General features: G+C 34.0%; 1 protein-coding gene across 2 annotated transcripts in view; it reads left to right on the top strand.

Moving 5' to 3' along the window:
- Positions 1–19,273, top strand: part of SLIT2 (slit guidance ligand 2) — a 265,496-nt gene that overhangs the window by 198,156 nt on the left and 48,067 nt on the right. For both annotated transcript variants that reach the window (XM_061991809.1, XM_061991808.1), the window contains 10 exons: positions 1,189–1,339; positions 5,083–5,157; positions 8,115–8,258; positions 9,624–9,767; positions 10,888–11,054; positions 11,832–11,964; positions 14,895–14,963; positions 17,415–17,486; positions 17,708–17,779; positions 19,114–19,185. In XM_061991809.1, the coding sequence (XP_061847793.1) occupies positions 1,189–1,339; positions 5,083–5,157; positions 8,115–8,258; positions 9,624–9,767; positions 10,888–11,054; positions 11,832–11,964; positions 14,895–14,963; positions 17,415–17,486; positions 17,708–17,779; positions 19,114–19,185 (1,099 nt within the window). The remainder of the gene's footprint in view (positions 1–1,188; positions 1,340–5,082; positions 5,158–8,114; positions 8,259–9,623; positions 9,768–10,887; positions 11,055–11,831; positions 11,965–14,894; positions 14,964–17,414; positions 17,487–17,707; positions 17,780–19,113; positions 19,186–19,273) is intronic.

The following is a 19,273-nucleotide window of genomic DNA, read 5'->3' as shown; positions in this document are numbered from 1 at the left end:
TTTTGTCTTAATTGGGATTACTCTGTCTTTCTTTCCTTCCTGGCTATCTTTACTTTTGCAGGAGTTCACCATTTTGGCTGTAAGTAAAGTTCAGTCTCTGAGCTAAATCACAATGTCTCTCCCAGCCCTGATGCACCTTCTGCTAGTCTCAGTCTTTTCACCTTTGTCCAAGAAGAACCCACAGGTCCTTTCAGCTTCTCTTTGTTTTCTTTGTCACCCACCCTTAGTTTCTTACTGGATGTTTTCTCCTGATATGTTTAGGATGTTTTCTTTGATTGACCCTGGGAAATGGTGGAGGAAACTTTCAATGTGGTTCATTTAATTTTTTTTTGTACCTTTTATTTAATTTGTGACAGTAATACTGTTACCGTGGCACTGGACATTCAATAAGAATGCCATGTCATGTAAACAAGTATTAAACTTCAAATGCTTCTGTAACTTATACCTACTCCTTCCTCTTTTCCCTTGCTCTTATCCTTGGCCTACTGGATGCAGTTTTGATAATGTAGCGAGATTTTCTGTTGTGCTTGATCTAACCATGTGGTTGTGAGGTATGAGTAAAACATGGTTCTGTCAAGCACCATGGAACGTCACGCAGCTTTCTACAGCATGGCAAGCTGCTGAGGCTTAAGTCAGGATCACACATTTTTTAAATTAATGCTGAAAACAGGGCTTTCAATCTTATGTGCTTGAAATGATGTGGAGTATCAGATCTATAAAAAAAAATAAATCACAGAGGTTAATGAAGTCCAGTCAACAATACAAATTTGGTTTTTAACAACAGAAAGAGAAAAGGTGGCATTCAGGATCTATTTAGTCTTGATACACAGAAAGAAAATAAATTCTAAAAGAATTAGTGGCATTTGTATGATTAGCTATAAACAAGGCTAGATTGGCTGACAACATAATCAGCAGAAAGTACAGCTGTGAAAAGCTCAAAGTTATTGTTATCCTGTTATGTGAAGTTGGTCACAGTTTCTTTTCCAGCATATCTTAAGCCCCTATATTTAACCCTATCTTGAAGCCCTTGTGTCTGTTCAGTATCACAAAGTTTATCATACATTTCCCAAGTTGCCCACCCCTTATCTGCATTACAGACATAAAGACATCTTTTCAACCTTCTCACAAGAATCAGATCTAATATTTTTATTAACTTGGCATTTCTATTTTGACTTGACTCTTCCACAGGCACTGAAGATTACAGATCCAAACTAAGTGGAGACTGCTTTGCAGATTTGGCTTGCCCTGAGAAATGTCGCTGTGAAGGGACCACAGTGGACTGCTCCAATCAGAAACTCAACAAAATTCCTGATCACATCCCCCAGTACACAGCAGAGCTGTAAGTTGGACCCATAAAAAAGCATTATTTGCTAATGGAAAAACTAACTAAAATTTTCAATTGTAAAACCATAGCTTTACTTTTTTGGATGTCAAAAATTAAATGTAACCTCTGTGGAGCACTTCATAGAATGGTAGGGCTTGGAAGGGACCTTTATAGCTCATCTAGTCCACTTCAAAGCACTAGGCACTAATAAAAATTATTTATGCACCATTTCAGTACCATATAGCCTTAAAAAACTTATTTTAAAATACATACGATCATTATTCAGTGTTTTGAGTTCTCCAGCACATGAGCCACTCACTTGGAATTTTTTGAAAAATAATGGGGTTTATTTGGCTTTTTATTTTAACTATAAGAACAAGTAGGACATCCAGTAACCCAGGATGTGTCTTAAAAAAGGGATACCTGGGTGTTTAATAAAACAGAGCTGATTGTTACGCAAAGCACATATTATGTGTGCCAGGCAGCAGACCAGAGGAAGATAAAGCAGACAAACAAGACAGTGTTGGATTAGGATGAGATAATAATATAATGAACAGACATGAGCAGAAAAGAAGTCACAGTTAATTACTTGCTTAATAAGTGCCATATGGGAGTGATTTGTAGGCATTACAACTGAAGTGGTCTTCAAGGAGGGACTGAAAGATAAAATTAAGACAGCTTTACAAGGTTTTCCCATGCACAAAGCATAGTATGAAAGGGAATGCAGAGATGCTCCAAGGATCAGCAGAAAAGCAAGAGATGAAAGTGGCCATCATTGGCAGACCAAAGGCTGGAGGAAATAGCTGTTCTTCCTAGGAGACATAGTAAAGAAGAAGGTAGAATGTTGAGGGGCAAAAGAGAGGGACTTTGATTTGATATAGTAGAGCAGGGACAGAGTTGCAGAGGTAGAGGAACCATAATCAAATTGTGACCCACAGGAGTGAGATGAGCAACAGTGTGGCACATGTCTTAAAATATAAGCAACATCAGAGCAACAGAACAGCAGTAAAGGTATAACATAATGAGATCGTGGATAAGGAATTTGAATATCTGGACAGGAAAAAGCATTTGAAACACAAATATTTTGTAGATAGAGACAGAGATTTTTGTACGTCTCTGAGCTGAGAGGGGGAGTTGAAATTAGTGGTTTTCTAATTGCAAGTCTGAGTGGTAATTCTCATTGTGTTCAGAATGAGGGCAAATTCAACTGAAAAAGTGGCATATGTGGCAAAAGCAAAGCTCAACTTTTGACTTTGTTAATGTTGTTGATCTACTGTTCATAGTGCCAGAGAACAAAAAATTGATACATTGTCTTGGTGGGTAAAGGAGATTTTAGTGAAGTTTTTGTTTTTTTGGTTTTTTTTCTGTACATGTATGATTTACTGGGGATACAATATAGAGGATGAAGATCCAAAAGGGAGGGAAAAAGAAGGAAGATTTTACTGTGGAGGAAAGTCCACAAGAAGACAGAAAATACTAATCAAATTTATATAATATTATGCTATAATATTTTGCGGTTAAATTACTTGAAGAATAAAAGCTGATGGAATAGATAGCAGGTTAAAGTGTAGGAGGACATCATGAAATATTGGTTGTAAAAATCATAGTTATAGAACCAGGAGATGAGAAATGCAGTTGTTGAAGTGACGTGCATACGTTGTCTTAATTCTTAGCAGGATTTGTGTTTAATAGTCTCTGCTCTGAAGAAATTACAACCTTAATTTAGTATTTTAATTGTTAGTTTTCATATTCATTTGTTTACATGGGGAAGATAAACTGTCAAGTGTTTTCTTTCTATAATTGTGATTCATACATATTCATTTCAGAAGAAACAATTAAATCATCATGTCTCATCTGCTCTGTGTCCTAAAGTCTCAGATTTCATTCAACAAAAAAATTGTGTTTGACTAAAACACGATTCATGTTTGGTTACAGCCCTTCTTTCAGAAGTCTTGTTTGAAGGTATCAATGGATATAAAAATCAACCATTTCCCTGGTAGTGTTAAAGAAGTTAATAATCTCCTTTTACTTCCATTAAAACCTTTTGAAAACAGAACTTTTACTTCCAAAAGGACTCTAACTCGCTTCAGTTTCTGTCATTGCTTCTTTATAATTAATTGCCATTAAAAAGCCTTTTTCTATCTAGAACTTTATCCAGTAAAATGGTTTTAAACTGTATCAAAGTCACTATTCAGCCTTCTTCTTAATAAGCTGTACGGACTGTTCTTCGATTTCAACACACTTGAGAGGACAGAGGAACCATTTCTGTGTTTCTGAATCATCTGGCATATAGAGCAGCTAGTTAGCCTTTCTTCTCTTTTACCCACCAAATTTGAGATAAACTTGTGCTTCTTTTCCATCACAGAGAAGTATGGAGAAACAGTGAAAAGTATTTGAAAATGTCAGCATTTATAGAACAATTAGTGCTTCCATTGTTGATGATGTAGCTTTGTTAATTGACATTGTGAAAAATTCGTTTGATATAGTCACACTAAAAATCACATTAAATCATCTAGATGATTTTCAAGGGTGTCAGCATCTTTTGAAATACATGTTCTTTGTATCTCATTGTGGTATAGAAATGTTCCATGTATAACCGAAAAATCTTTTCTTGAATTCTCTCAATTTGGTTCCATGTTGGAGCTATTATACAGCCATACCTTCAGATTTACAACTTTCATTTCCCTTCTGGCTATCATTGAGAAAGAGCAGGAAGGAAGGATGAATGAGCAGCTTTCTTTTATTTTCTAGGGTCTTTTTAATCTTGTCTTGCAATGAGACAATTCTGAAAAGCATTCTGGTTTTAGAATTACGCTGAATTTCATTTCATGAAATTGTGATCTTGTCAGTCATCTCTTTTCCTTCCTATTTAAGATCTTTAAGTAAAAACTGGACAGACTCTTCTTTAATAAGATGACTCTATTAAAAGATATAAACATTCTAAGACTCGTAATTTCCGTTTTCTTTTCAAGAGAGGAAATAGGAATAGTGGTTCAGCGCAGATACTATTTGAAATATAGATGGTCCCCTAACCTAGCAGCTGCTAGAGGTAGACTATGCTGAAACAGCCTTACCTGGACAGGAAAGATCTGTATCTAGCTAGTATTTGTGGCTCAATGTATACTTTTCTGTAGTCTTGCAAAACAGAATTTAATGTTTCCTCACGGAATATATGTGTATTGGGTGCAATAGTGTCAAAATAAACCATGGTCAGAGAAGTGTTTTTAAATTCTTGGGAAGACCTATGCAATGTGTTTCAGTCTCTATTCAGAAGAAGCATTGAGCATAAGTAATTATTTCATTCTTCTAAGTAGTGTTCTGTGAGCACCTCCAGATGTCTGGCAGACCTTACTTAATATCCTTTAAAGAACAGTAAACTAATCTTCAGTGGTTTATATGTACTTCTTAAAGATTTTTATGTATAAGTTGCTATGGAATCCTTCCCTAGTTACATTTTTATTTTCCTTCTCTAAAAAGAAAAAAGTAAAAGAATCCTCAGCAGTTTTAGTTGTATGATATTTTGTGATCTGGTTTTGATTCTACAGGCTTTATGTATGCCTAAGTTTAACTATATGAGAATGTTCATTCACAGGAATTGCTAGAATTATAAAATGTTAATATATATATATAGAATTGTTCTTCAGCTACCAGTTGAATACTAGATATTCCGTTAAAATGGTGAAAAGCTTACTTAGTGTGGAACATCCTGTACCAATACCTGAGTATTTTTTTTCTGAAATTGATGTTATTTCTTGTAGGCGATTAAATAACAACGAATTTTCAGTCCTGGAAGCTACTGGAATCTTTAAGAAACTTCCTCAGCTGCGTAAAATGTAAGTGCAACTTCGGTGACCTTGTCTATTTGGATAGCATATTAGCTTTTTACTGAGTTTCTTCACCTTTTTTAGTGTTAATCTGTAAAAAAATATCAGTATATTCTAATAAAAAGTCAAGAATAGGTTTACTTTTGTCACTGAGGTAGATCAGAGTTGGCAGCTTTTCTTTATGAGACTAGACACTACTAGTGACAACTTCTCATGGTGTATAGTTCTGGCACCTTCTCTGCAGTGTCCAGCCAGCTGGTCTGTTATGCAGCCACAGCAGGGTGCTCAAAGTATAAGCTGCTCAAAAAGGGCTCCAGTAAACTTTTCTAACTTCCTCAACTACGTGCTAACCAGGCAGTTTTGCCTCTTTCAGCACATTCAAGACATGCCTTTAATTCTGTGCATCATTAAACTGTCATTAGATGAGGAGAATATCAAAATTAAGTGACTGAGAAGAAAATGGTTTGATAGCTCATCCGTGTAAGTCTGTGTTCACCATTTGTGTTCTTAGTACCAGTTGCAGATGTCATTAAAAGTAAATCTATGAAAGCCTTTTACTTATGTAAAAGAAACATTTGAGGGTAGATCATTTAGGTAGACTTAGTGACTCTGTGCTTAACCTTTTCAGGAGAAAATGAAGAAACATGCAGGTAAAAATAAATCAAATTAATGAAAACGATACACTGTTTTTTAAATGTATTCACCAAGTTACCACCATTTGTAAAAGTTTAGTCTACATTACTAATGACTAAATCTCAAGGATACCAACTATTTCCAGCCTTATCCAGATCCTTTATGGTAGCAGTAATGTTCACAATTGGTTAAATACTTAATACTTAATTTTTTTAAGTAGTAGACCAGAGATTTAAAATAACAAGACAAAACAAAACACCAACAAAAAAAGCCTTTACTTTTGATCTATCCTCTTGAGTACACCTTTCCACTTTGGACTGGGCTGAGATGCTTAAAAAAATAATGTAGGAATTCTCGCACAGCAGTGTGGGGGTTCTATATGGTAGAGACCCAATTTCCTTCATTCCTGAAGGATCTAAGGTTAGCACTTTTTACAGGTACAGCATTGTTTTTAAAATAAATAAAATACTTGATGTGGCATATGTACCGTGCACACACACACACGTCAGTTCATATTTAAGAAAAATTGGGTAAAGGAAATATACTGTCAGTAATCACACATTTTCAGGCCGTAAGGATAGTCTAGTAAACATTTCGTGTCATCTAAAGCTAGTTTGCTGCTTTTTAATTGAGGAAATGTTCAAGATAAAAGAAAGAAAAAGAAGAATATTAATTAGTCTCAGTGTAGTTGTCTACTGGAATCCCCAAGAGCTCTGAAGTCTCGATAACTGGAGAGGAACAAAATTGAGACAATGTTAATGAAAAGTTAAGGCATTTAATAATACTGCTTTGTAACTTCCTCATACAGTTATTACTTCTTAGAATATTTAAAGAATAATATAGTGACTCGTTAACCATGACTGGAAAGCAGTGAGGTAGTAATGTTACAAAGACACTCATATATGCGAATTCTGTATTTTTGTGGAACTCATATTTCTTCTGGAGGTTTAAATAGGTGCAAAGGTCTTTCTGCACAAATGACATGGAAAAAAGTGAGGCTTAAATATATAATTGATTTGATGCTTCATCATTGATTGGCTATGCAACATTAATCCTTACAATATCCCTGTGAAGTGAGTGAAATAGTATCCATATTACACCTGGAAAAAATAAGATTTTAGGAAACTAAGAGACTGACATGAATATGCCATTATGGGAAATAATGAGTTTCCTGCTTCTAGTCTTGTGCACACATTACAGGAGACTGTACAGCTCCACCATGAAACTAAAATGAAAACAATGATTGTATCCTTCATCACAGGCAAGGTGTATATTAGAATACAGCTGGGCTAGAAATAAGTAGTCAACACACAAGACTAAGCCACAACTCCATGTTTTCTATGTCTTAGATAACAACACCAGTTCATTCTGGCAAGTGTGTGAATTTTTGTTATGATAAAATTTTTCTTGTTTTGAACAATTAAAATACTGTTCTAGAGGTTGCATCAAATAATATTTGATTTTCTTCCCAGCACCATTAATTCCATCAAATACAAAGGTTTTAGCTTTGTTTCATTTTACATTGTCTCAGAGCTTTTTAAAAATCACTAGTGTATTACAACTGTTTAGCGTGTAGATATTTACTTCTGCAATATGTTTAAATAGTTACATGGAACCAAGTGAGGCAAGAATAGCATGAAAAACCTAGAAGATGTGTGTTATTGAGTGTGTATGCTTTTGTATAGTACAGATACTAGGGATATAATTTCCATATTTCAACTAAAAGCTATAAACACTAAATATTTTGGCAATATTTTAGGTCATTTTAGCACATTTTGATCTGCTTTGCATGCGAATTGCAGATAAATGAATCATCTTGCTTATAAACCCTCCTTTTTAACTTATGTCAGAAGTGATTAACATTTCATTTACTGTTTACATTCACACATTCCATTTACATATGTTACTGTTTATACTGTTTTCTTATATTTGTGTCTACTGAGATAAAGAAATCAGAGTGATTATTTGTGTTGGTACTCACACAGTATTATTTTGTTGTTAATTCATCTAATAATGCTACATGGACTGGAGAAATGAAAAATATACCAAGAAGTCACTGACAGAATTGTGGAAAGATGTTCTTGTGTGGCAGCAGCATGGATTGAGTAATTGCCATTATTTAAAAACATCTTCCAAAAATTTCTTTAGAAATCTTTATTTCTTTAGTTAGCAAGGTGTTGAATTTTAGTTTATTGAAGTTGAACAATACATTTGTTGCTTTTGCACAATAACTCAGTAACTTGAAGTCTATGCAGTCTGCACCATGTAGTGGTTATTTTAGGGTGTTTTAAAAAGAAAACATGCTTTTCTTTGTTTCTGTTAATGTCTAATAGAAACCTGAGCAATAATAAGATTACCGACATTGAAGAAGGAGCATTTGATGGAGCCTCAGGTGTGAATGAACTATTACTCACTAGCAACCGCTTGGAAAGTGTTCGACACAAAATGTTCAAAGGGCTAGAAAGTCTCAAAACACTGTGAGTGTAATTATTTGAGTGGTTTCATTCTTTCTTTCTGCTAAGTGCTTTTTAAAGTAATATTCTATCAGTCTTAAAACCTCTAGTTTTTTATTCCTATTTTACAAAAAGTTATATATATATTCATTAATTATTAATTATGAGTATAATGTAGCTGAAATTCTTTTCTGTGGTTACGTGAATACAGAAATCATAAGTCCTCTAAAATGATGCAACATTCAAGAAAATGAGTAAACATCCAACTGTGGAAATGTAGATGGGAATTATAACTGCTTCAAAGTAACAGAATTTTGCACGAGAATTACACATTTTACGTAATGGAGTCTGATTCAATTGACCTCAGCCGTTACTAGGAATTTTGCTGGGGGGAAAAATCTTTCTGGTGGATATTGAAATGTGGGAAATGATCCTCTCCTAAATAATTTTAATGTCATTTCAACAGTAAAGGAAGGAGTAAAAGCACTATTGCTTGAACTCATTTCATTCTTTCCATGAAGGCAGTTTAGATCTTTCCACTCAAAAAAGAGATATTTATACAATTCACAGCTTCTTAAACTTCTTCAGAGAGCCTCTCCTGATCAGCAGAGCAGAGTGAAGATTAAATGGTCTTTGAGGTTTCAACTGTCCATAGATATTTTTAATAAATCAGGCCTATCTATCTTTGCATTTAAAGCTGCTGAAATTGTTAGAAGCAACTATTATTAGACAAGAGCCTGGGGAAAAAATATTAATTTATTGATGGACAGACAGGAAAATGGCAACCTTCAAATCATATTTGTTTTGCAGAAATATGAGAGATTTTAAAATGTGTGTTTCTTGCTTAGTATTCTGAGTTTTTTACAAAATCTTACAGTCATACTGAGGAGGAGTCAGGATAGCTGATTTTTTTTAATCGAAGTGCTTGAGAATGTAGAAGCAGTTTCTAGGTCTAAAAGACTTCAGGAGGAGGTCAGCTGGTACAACCTTCTCCTCCGTGTAAATAGCAGTTCTGGAGTCGTTAGACTTGGAAACATGAAGAGGGAGCTACTGTGTATCTCTGATTTGGGGAATTTCAGTCAATTTAATTTGCCAGCAATTACACTTACGATTGCTGACTGTGGTATTGAAAAGAAAAAAAAAAAAGAAAAAAAAACAAATGCTTAGGGGAAACACCTCTTGCATCTGGGAAACCTGCCCACCTACCTCCTTGTTTCCCAGTCCCTTCCACACACACTGCATTCAGTCCCTTCAGTTAGGTAACAGATGGTACAGCAGTCACCGCACTGTGATTTCTGCATCTCTTTGGAGTCATACCTCTCAGACCACCACTTCAGCTCTGGCTCCTGCTCATGCTGAGCTGAGAGGTGCTGCTCATTCCTTTCTCAGGATGCTGAGGAGCAACCGTGTGAGCTGTGTGGGAAATGACAGCTTCACAGGCCTGAGCTCAGTACGTTTGCTCTCACTGTATGACAACCAGATCACCACCGTGGCACCAGGCTCCTTCGATACACTGCATTCACTCTCTACCTTGTAAGTCACATTTGTGTTTTATCCTAACCAAGTTTAAATCTCTGAGATTTTGGGAATGGTTATGGTTTACTGTGTAATTTCAGAGTGTGAGGTAAAGTTAAGGGAAAAAAATAATTCATAGAGGAAAAGTTTTCTTTTTCTGGACCATCTTGGAGACCTGAAGAGTATGTTTACATGGTGGTCTTTGATGCAGCATCAGACTGGTTTCTCATAGTGCCTGAGAAGGCAGGAAAAAACCTCCTGCTCGCTCCCTTACAAAAGGCCACTGATCTGAGCCAAGGTAGAAGGGCAAGTTTTTGGTAAGCATCGCAAAATCACAGGAAGTCAGATCACCACGTTATCTGTCTTTCTGCACTGAACTGTCTACTTATTACTTTAAATTTCCTTGGCCTAAAGAGGACCTTAAGTTCTAATGAAGGTTTGGTCTCATTTTCTATAAAAATAAGCATCCCTTTTTTTATTTAAATATGATGTGAAGGAAGGAAGGAAAAAGAGTGAGCAAAGCCACCACTCAGTTTACTGAAGAAATGCCTTTTGTAGGGAACATCGTTCAGGAAAGTACTTAATCCTCTTTTTACATAAAAAGTGACACTTTGCACCAAGTGACTAATTTGTGCATATTAAGGGTGACATGTTTATAAATAATGGAATTGTTGATAGGTTTCTGCTGAAGTAAGGAAATGCCAAAAGTACTGAGACTTTTAGAAGTAAATTCATTTGTATAACTGACATGTAATCAGCTTAGCTGTCACTTCAGATAGGAAACTTATTCTCTGGTGCAAATAAAAGATGGAAATCTTGAGATGACAAATTAATGGAATAGCTGTTGTCAGGTTAAAGCTAATAATGTAAAATAGTCAGCCTTCATCTCTACATGAAATTATTGCATTATCAGTACAGAGTGACTTGACAAGAAGTCAGATCTTTGACAGTTTTAAATTATTTCTAAACAAGCTATATCAAGATTCACCATACAGAGCCTAAATTACAGCTTTCACCTATGGTTTGTTGGTAGTATTGCTTGAAGAACAGTATTTAAACGTAGCTTTTTGAAAGCAGAAATGGAATAGTTACGATGAAAAGTGCTGTCATTTGAAGTAAACTTCTCTGTGGTTCTCAGAAACCTCTTGGCCAATCCCTTCAACTGTAACTGCCATCTTGCGTGGCTTGGAGACTGGCTAAGGAAGAAACGCATTGTGACGGGAAACCCTCGCTGTCAAAAACCCTACTTCCTCAAAGAGATCCCCATCCAGGATGTTGCAATTCAGGATTTTACATGTGATGATGGTAAGAAAATTAATATTTGAACTTTTTATAATTTCAGCTTTCACGTATTTAAAAGTGTGATTCCCATATATCCCAATGTTACACTTTACGTAACTTCATCTGCGCTTCATGCTCAGTTTCTCAGTCAGTTTAAAATCTTCCAACCATTTTTGGATGATCAACCAGCACATGGCTAATGTATGTATGCTTTCAAAACTTACTCTTGCCTATGTTCAGCTCTCTAAATCATAATTTAAAGATAAGAATGAAATACATTGATCAAATGTTGTAGTTCAAATGTAGTAGTTCAGATGAGAATGTTTTCTCAAATGCTGATGTTTGAATCAGGTCACTTGATAATATTTTGCTTAGTTTGCAACTTCCTGAATGTTTAATAAAAGTCAAACGGCTGCTATCTTGCATCTCTCACACATGCTTCCATTTATTACATTATTAGTTTGTCAATTTTCAAGGCTGTTGCTTTTCTTTATAGAAAGTTTATTTTAATAATCGGTTAATCAGCATATATTTTACATTATTATCTTTTGTTAAAAGTTTTACTCTTTCTTTAGTGATTTTTTTTTCTACATGTTAATATTTATACCTAGTAAAACAGTATTGTACTAAATAAAACGTCATCCGAAATTTCTGGAGAGATATTTTACAGAGATTCCTTACCTGTAGATATCATAATGCAGAAATATTGTATTTGCTTATAGGATTTCCAAGTGGGATATAATTGCTGACACTGAGGTGAGTTTTGTATAGCAAGTTTAGCATCTGTTTGTCTTTAACCAGGAAATGATGACAATAGCTGCTCTCCACTATCCCGCTGTCCCGCAGAATGTACTTGTCTGGACACAGTAGTTCGTTGCAGCAACAAAGGCCTAAAAGCTTTGCCAAAAGGCATCCCAAAAGATGTAACTGAACTGTAAGTGGCACACTTTTTTCCCTTTTATGAAAATCAGTGTCCAATTTATATTGTCAGGTTCAAGAAAGAGCGTAGAAGAAAACGAAAAATCAGATTCAGTTGAAATGTATTAAAATGCGGCTTTATAAATCTAGACTGGCACAGTATCATGAAAAATTTGAGGTTAAGTTTCAATTAGCAATGTTCTGTAATTCCAAAAATACCTGAAGATCTGTTACTGAAAAGCTTTAAAAATGTATGTATTTAAAATTGTAATCATTCTCAGAATTTATATCCCTAACACTGAATCGTCATGTAACTGAACATGGATATCATTTTACATTGTCATTTACTAAATTATGGCAACAGTGAATCTCATTAATCTGTGGTCACTGTTTAGGAAGGAAAGAAGAAATTCAGTTATATGAAGAAGTAAAAGCAAATTAATGTCATATTAATGTCTCTACATATTTTCTTAATAAACATGGTTTTGTGATAATTCAAAAAATGCTACTTTTAATAGAAAGTCTTTTCATATAGGCAGTCTTACACTATCTGGGATATTTTATTAACCTCTTAATTTTTTTATGACAAAAGTGGTTAAGATTGCATTTTATGAAAAGATTTAATTTGAACATCGAGATGGACAGTAACATCAATATATAAAAGAGTTTATTACCTCACATACTGTTTGAAGATAATCACTGAATAAGCTTTTTAAAAAGCTAGATTAGTAAATTTTTATTAATTAGGAAAATATTAACCTAAATATTGGGTTATTCATCTTGTTTGAATCTTGATCAGATTGGTCAGAAGAGTGAAAGAAATAGATAGAAATTATTAACAAGAAAAAAGATGGCAAGTCTTTAATGTTAAATTACTGGCACTTCTAAATGACTGATTAACGCAGTGCTTTTTCAGAAGATATCATAACTATGTATCTTGAGTCACTAGATCAGTTTTATTGTTTTATCATTTGATATTATATAGAAGATTCTGAAATGTCCACCACTAGTTTGGTGCTTAATAGCATCAAAAAGACTTTAGTCATTAATGAAGGGCAGTTATTAAGAACTCATATTGTTGTCAGGTTTTTTTTTCTGAAATCAATGATGACTCAAATATCTGGCCTAATAAATACAATTTGACAATGTAAGGGTATCAACCAATGTAAAATTAAACAGCTAAACAGAGATACTTCTGAAATTGCAAGTGGAACTGTGACTGAAAACTCATTTGTGTACAATTTTCTATGCATTAATTACTGTCTAAGCATGCGATTTAGCATATTTTCCAAAAGGATAATAGAGGTGGTTCCTATTTAGCAGACGCATAGTGATTGATTCTTCTTGTTCATTAGCATGCATTACTCTTCCAAAATGTACTCTTCGTGTGTTTCATATAACATCTTAATAGTTACTTCATTTGAACAAGGAGGATTTTTTATAAGCCAAGTGGATACTTGTAGTACTTCATTTCTAGTGAAGCTAAAGCAAAATATCCTAATTTACCTGTTGATGAAAGAATTTTCTCAGGATACTTACTCCTTCAAAAAGTTTAAATGTTGTTGATTTCTTTTTTTAGTTACGAAGTTTATGAGCCCATGCTCCATTCACTACCATTTATGTAATGCCGTTAACATAGTGTAAGCATAAAATTTGTCAAGACACATATATGGGATTTGGCTAGCAGCCATAATTAAGGCATGATCCAAAAGAAAACAAAAAAGGAAGAAGGTTTTTTATTAGATATAAATAGGTTTTTTTCATTACATTTACTGTGTTTCAGCCTATCCATGTAGTCAAGACAAAAGTTTCCAAAGATGCTGCAGCATACTTGAAGACATTAAGCTCAAAAATAAGAATAATAATATCTCTATCAGAGGCTGCTCCTAACTCCAGTGTGTTCCAAGTACTTGGATAGCCAAATTACCTTCTTTGTATAGGGATAACGAGAGTGTAGTTTTTACTTTGGTTCCATAATACCACCATCAGCAAGTCATGTGCCCTGGTTGAGAAACTAGACCTTTCACCTTGCCACTGTCTGCTCCATTTCAGACAGTCAGGTAAATTCAACACTTCTTAGCAGCGCTGAACTACTTGCACTGGTTATATGAAGAGCCCTTCCACTTGCACTTTGTAATGACTGGCTGCACATCGGAAGCTTTTTTGGCAAGGCTTGTTACCTTCATTTGCCCATAACTCAGGTGCCAATGCAGTTTGATGACTGTACCTGTTAACTCTAAGGATGAACAAGCCTGATATTGAGAATTATGAACATGAAAAAAGAGGAAGCAATACAATACAGGAGCTGCAAATCTACAAAGAGAAAAAAAAATCTAGCTTTTCTAGTGAAAGGTAATTGATTACTGTCTGTAGTCCCTAACATATCCCATAGGAACAGGCTTATAGTATATTGTGCCTGATATATCATGAAATATACAGGGAGAAATTAGGGAAAGTGACCTGAACTGCAGGCGTGACAAATGAATTTACTGCTAGAGCTAGGACCAGTCCTTGCTGTTTCTACTGTAAAGGACCACCTTTGCAGTGTCAGGATCTGTTTCAGTTCATGGTAGCTGCTCAAAATGCACACTCAATGTGACTTGCAGAAGTCAAATTTACTTTTCATCTGTAGACGTGTGTAAAATGGAGATGATAAAGACCTCATTTTGCAGAGTCTTTACAAAGTAATAGAAAGTCCTATGTAAGAGTTGGCTATTACTGCTATTACTTCATAATACTTCTAATATTTGATACAATAAGATTTGGATCATAGGCTACAGGTCCTCAGTATGTCTCTAAAAAACAAATTTTGGAAGCACAGTTTCTTATAAAGAGTTTCTTATATTCATGTTTTTAACTTTACTATTAGATTCTACGATAAGTGGATGAAGGTACTACTGTTTTATCAAAAATCATAATGCTCTGTGGTTTATTTTTCTATTTCAGCTATTTGGATGGAAATCAGTTTACCCTTGTTCCAAAAGAGCTTTCCAACTACAAGCATTTGACACTCATGTAAGTAGTTTTACAGCAATAATCTCTACCAGCATAATTAAAAAAAAACCCAACAACAACAACAAAAAAACAAACCAGAATACCCTACTCCATTGTACCTGGTTTTAGTTATAAGAAAAAAAAAAAATAACCATAAAAAAGGTCATATATTTTAGCAAAATTAATACCCAGCCATGTTTTATAACACGGGTATTTTATTCTACTTATCCTACATATAATGTAATCAGTTGTGTTTTATAAACAGGAGTATTTTATTCCTGTGATTACATCACAAATTGAATAAGCAGAAATTATAATTAACTTGAAAAGAGATGTAAGATCTTACAAAGTTGGGGTAATCAAGGTAAGGTGTGAGGGTAATTAGGGTAAGGTATGAGGGTAATACAGCATTTTGTTACTCAGATCCATAAAAGCGGTAAAATGATTTTTTTTATGAAAAAACATTCTGTGATTTGCTTCACTCTGTGGTATGCTTCCCTAGGAATAACACGTACAGCTGTTGTAACACTTCAACGTAAACCCCTTCTATTTCTCCCTCGATACATGGTTTAATGACCCAAGAAGAGAGCTTGTATAGAATGCCTTACTCACAGTTCTGTTGCGGACTCACTCTGTGATTTGGTGCAAATCACTAGCTGCTCTAAAATTTATTACCTCTACTTCATGAGTGATTTGAATATGATTTCTGTACCTTGTAAGAGTACAATGAGAGAAATAGGAAGACTGTCGGTATAAATTCAACGACATTTATTAGAACTATAAAAATTTACACCAGCTGAGTTTGAACTGTGTAACATTCTGAAAACAGCTTATGGTTTCATTATAATCAGAACAAAAAATGGAGGGGAGTAACAAAATCCTTTAAATTTTTGTCTGGGTTTATAGCTTTGCTGCAAAAATTTTAATTGATTTGGCATTCAAAAACACTTGATTTCCTTTATTTGCCTCATGCTAGACAGAAGTAGTCACAGTCACAAATTCAGAAAAAACGTGTTTCCAAAACTGTTTGTATTTAGCATATAACATCAGGAAAAAACCCTTGCAATATTCTCAATGTATACAGCATAGAACCTATAGGAAATTTTTGTGGACTATTTAGGGAAGTTATACAAGCTCTAATTGTGGCACACAGAAAATACAAACTTTGTAACTTCAAAAGTACAAAAAGCAAGCTTGTAGATTAGACTGTATGCGTAGACAAAATCAGTGGAGACTGGATTTATGTCTAGAGATGAGGTTAATTAGAAACATAGTGACAAGGCTTCCATCACAGAGATTATGTAATCATGGTCTGATTTTGACAAAGACAGACAGAAGTCATTTAACTTTACCCCTAATCAGAAATTCACACAATTTAGCAGACAAATTTGATACAGTAAATTATAGATTATCATTAAATAAAATGCAAATAAGATGAGTATTAACAATCTCTATTTATCACACTTCTGGGGCATGTTATTGTGATATTTTCTGAATATATCCTCATACTGCTGTTGCGAAGTTGAGTATGGACCCTCAGCTGTGTTTGGAAAATGAAAACACAATGCATAGTTCTTCTGTGGCCAAACAAGACATAACATATGAGTCTCCTGAGTTCCAGATTAACAAGAAAAATTGATTATTTCTAACTTTTTCTTTTTTGGATAGATTATGCTGTTATACATGCCCAATATGTTTATTATTATAAGTCAGTTGTCTTACACACTTTTATGAAATTTCCCTCCAAGAAATTTGTTGCATAGCTATTCAGCAGTACCTTTAAGTTAAAATATCAGGGTCCTCTTGTAAACAAATGATGTAGTTCACCACAAAATACATTAAACAGCAGTGAAATATCTAATATAAAATGAAAAATAAAGCACAATATGAGAGTAAAGAACAAGCAGGATTCACATTGAATACAGCTTCTTCAAAGCTTCTTTGAAGCTACCATCTTTGAAGATATCAGTATACCACTTCAGCTTCCATCATACTTATGCTTAGGATTTTATTCATTAGAATATTGAACAACAAGAAAGATGTTAAGGCTTTCTCTGTAAAGCTTAGATAGCATTCTTTATAGTAATAGCTCTGGGCTTTGATGTCTTCAGCATATAAGTGTTAAGTAGAGTATTAGATGGTACTTACTCAGGTGTCATTAAGGACACGACTAGAATGATTTCCAATTTAAAACATTAGTTTCATTTCTATATTTGAGTTCATACAGGATTGCATTATTAACTCAGTAGCATGATGGACCTTGCTGTTGTATAAGAATGCATTGCTCTGCTTTTTCATCTGTGTTGAAGTGAAAATGCTTTTCATTGATTAAGCTAAATGCTTGCCAGGCTTGTATATGGCATGTAACAATAAATATATGTGCTTCTTTAAATATTGATACCAGTTATGATCCTACTTCTACTAATAAAAATATGTCTGTCAGTTTAACTTACAGTGTTTTATTTTTTATAGAGATTTAAGTAACAACAGAATCAGCACTCTTTCTAATCAGAGCTTCAGCAACATGACTCAACTGCTCACGTTGTAAGTTTAAACATGTAACAGTAATTCTTTGGAAGCATTATAGTGTTGTTTTTGTCTTTAGAAGAAAAGATGTTTAGTTGATATTAAAGCTTGCTTGTGTGTAGGCTGTAAAATAACTTACTTCCTAACTAGCTATGTGTGCAAAAGCCGTTTTTGGTTGTGCTCTGCATCTTTTACTAAATGACTGATAAACTTGTTGACAGCATTTTCTATAATTTCAGAATTCTTAGTTACAACCGCCTGAGGTGTATCCCTGCACGGACTTTTGATGGCTTGAAATCACTTAGGTTGTTGTAAGTATTATTTTTTAACCATTACTATTTTCCAGAATGTTTATTTCTGTACAGAAGATAGAAAATCTGTAGGAAGTTTCAATATTTTGAAACCTATCAAGTATTTGAGAAGTGATGATTATGTAGCCTATAAAAATCTTAAATTATTTCATTCTGGGGAAGTATGCTCTTAAAATGCTGCTCAAGAAGTTAAATGACCCTGGACAACGGTGTCTATAGCGATAGATACTTTTTAATTTTCTGATTGTTTAGGTTTTTGGCTGTATTTCTGTTTATGTTATATTCTTCCTTGTTAGAAGTATTAAAGTCCAACAAAAATGTTATGTGCCTAAATTCCTCAGTATATATGAGGAGATTTTGCAGTTGAGTTTTGAATATTTTTATTCCAACAAGAAACGTGTATCTTTCTTATTTCATCTAAGATGAGACTATTTCCAAAACCGTTGCATCATGGTTAACTGTTGAAAATCAGTACTACTTTTTGATTTCAAGAAAACTTTCCATTTTACCACTACAAAAAATATGGTTGGAACGGCACAAAATGGAGCATAGGAAAATAAAGACAGTCAGTTTAGTTTACAGCTTTAGTTCTTCATGGAGAAAAAAATTGAAAAAAATATTTCTCAAAAGTGCCCAGAAGAGCATGTAACGTTTGTCTACCTTTGAGTAGTTTATAATAATTGAATAGATCTGTTGGATTAAATATCTCAAGCATAGTATTATTTAAATATCCTCATACAATTTCAATTATTTTATATATTTTGGAGGATTTCAAGAACCATAATTCTCTACATGTTTGAGGTACATGTGAATTAATTGGTTTTTAGAAAAGGAAAGACATTTTTGTGCAGGTTTGATACCAAAGAGATAGCACTAGTCCCAGTACTGATGTTTAATAAATTCTTTAGTTTTTACTATCAAAGTAAGGCAACAACGCTAATGCTTATATTAACAAATAGTCAATGCCTGTATTTTGCATGAATCCATGAAAGATTTAAAAAAAATGTGAACATAATTGATGGGAAATTCAGGCAATCCTGAAAAAGTCAGAAAGAATAACTCTTCACTACTTTGCCAAAGTGTGCCTACCTTTATTGACCTTTGTTCTTTCAATTGTAATAGAATCATATTATTTACATACCTTACTAAAATTCAAGATGAAAAAAATGAAATGCCAATTTAAAAAAACAAGCAAACAAACAGTTGGAAACATGATGGAACTGGAAGGAAAAAAAATTGAAAAGCTGAAAACTGTTTACAGAAAACAAAATTTTCAAAGTGAACCTGCTGATTTTTATGCATATATATATTATTTTGTTGATTTTCTTTTTAAGATCTTTACATGGCAATGATATTTCTGTTGTTCCTGAAGGAGCTTTTAATGATCTCTCGGCGTTATCACACCTGTGAGTATTCAGATAACTGTATTTTTTCTGTTATGTTTAGCAAATTTCATGCAATTGAACAAAGATAAAATGCAAAGGCCTGTTTTGG

The sequence above is a fragment of the Colius striatus genome, chromosome 3, assembly GCF_028858725.1.
Source record: "Colius striatus isolate bColStr4 chromosome 3, bColStr4.1.hap1, whole genome shotgun sequence".
NCBI classification, from domain to species: domain Eukaryota; kingdom Metazoa; phylum Chordata; class Aves; order Coliiformes; family Coliidae; genus Colius; species Colius striatus.
The sequence above is the reverse complement of the archived record's forward strand: the minus strand, read 5'-3'. Positions and strand labels throughout refer to the sequence as shown.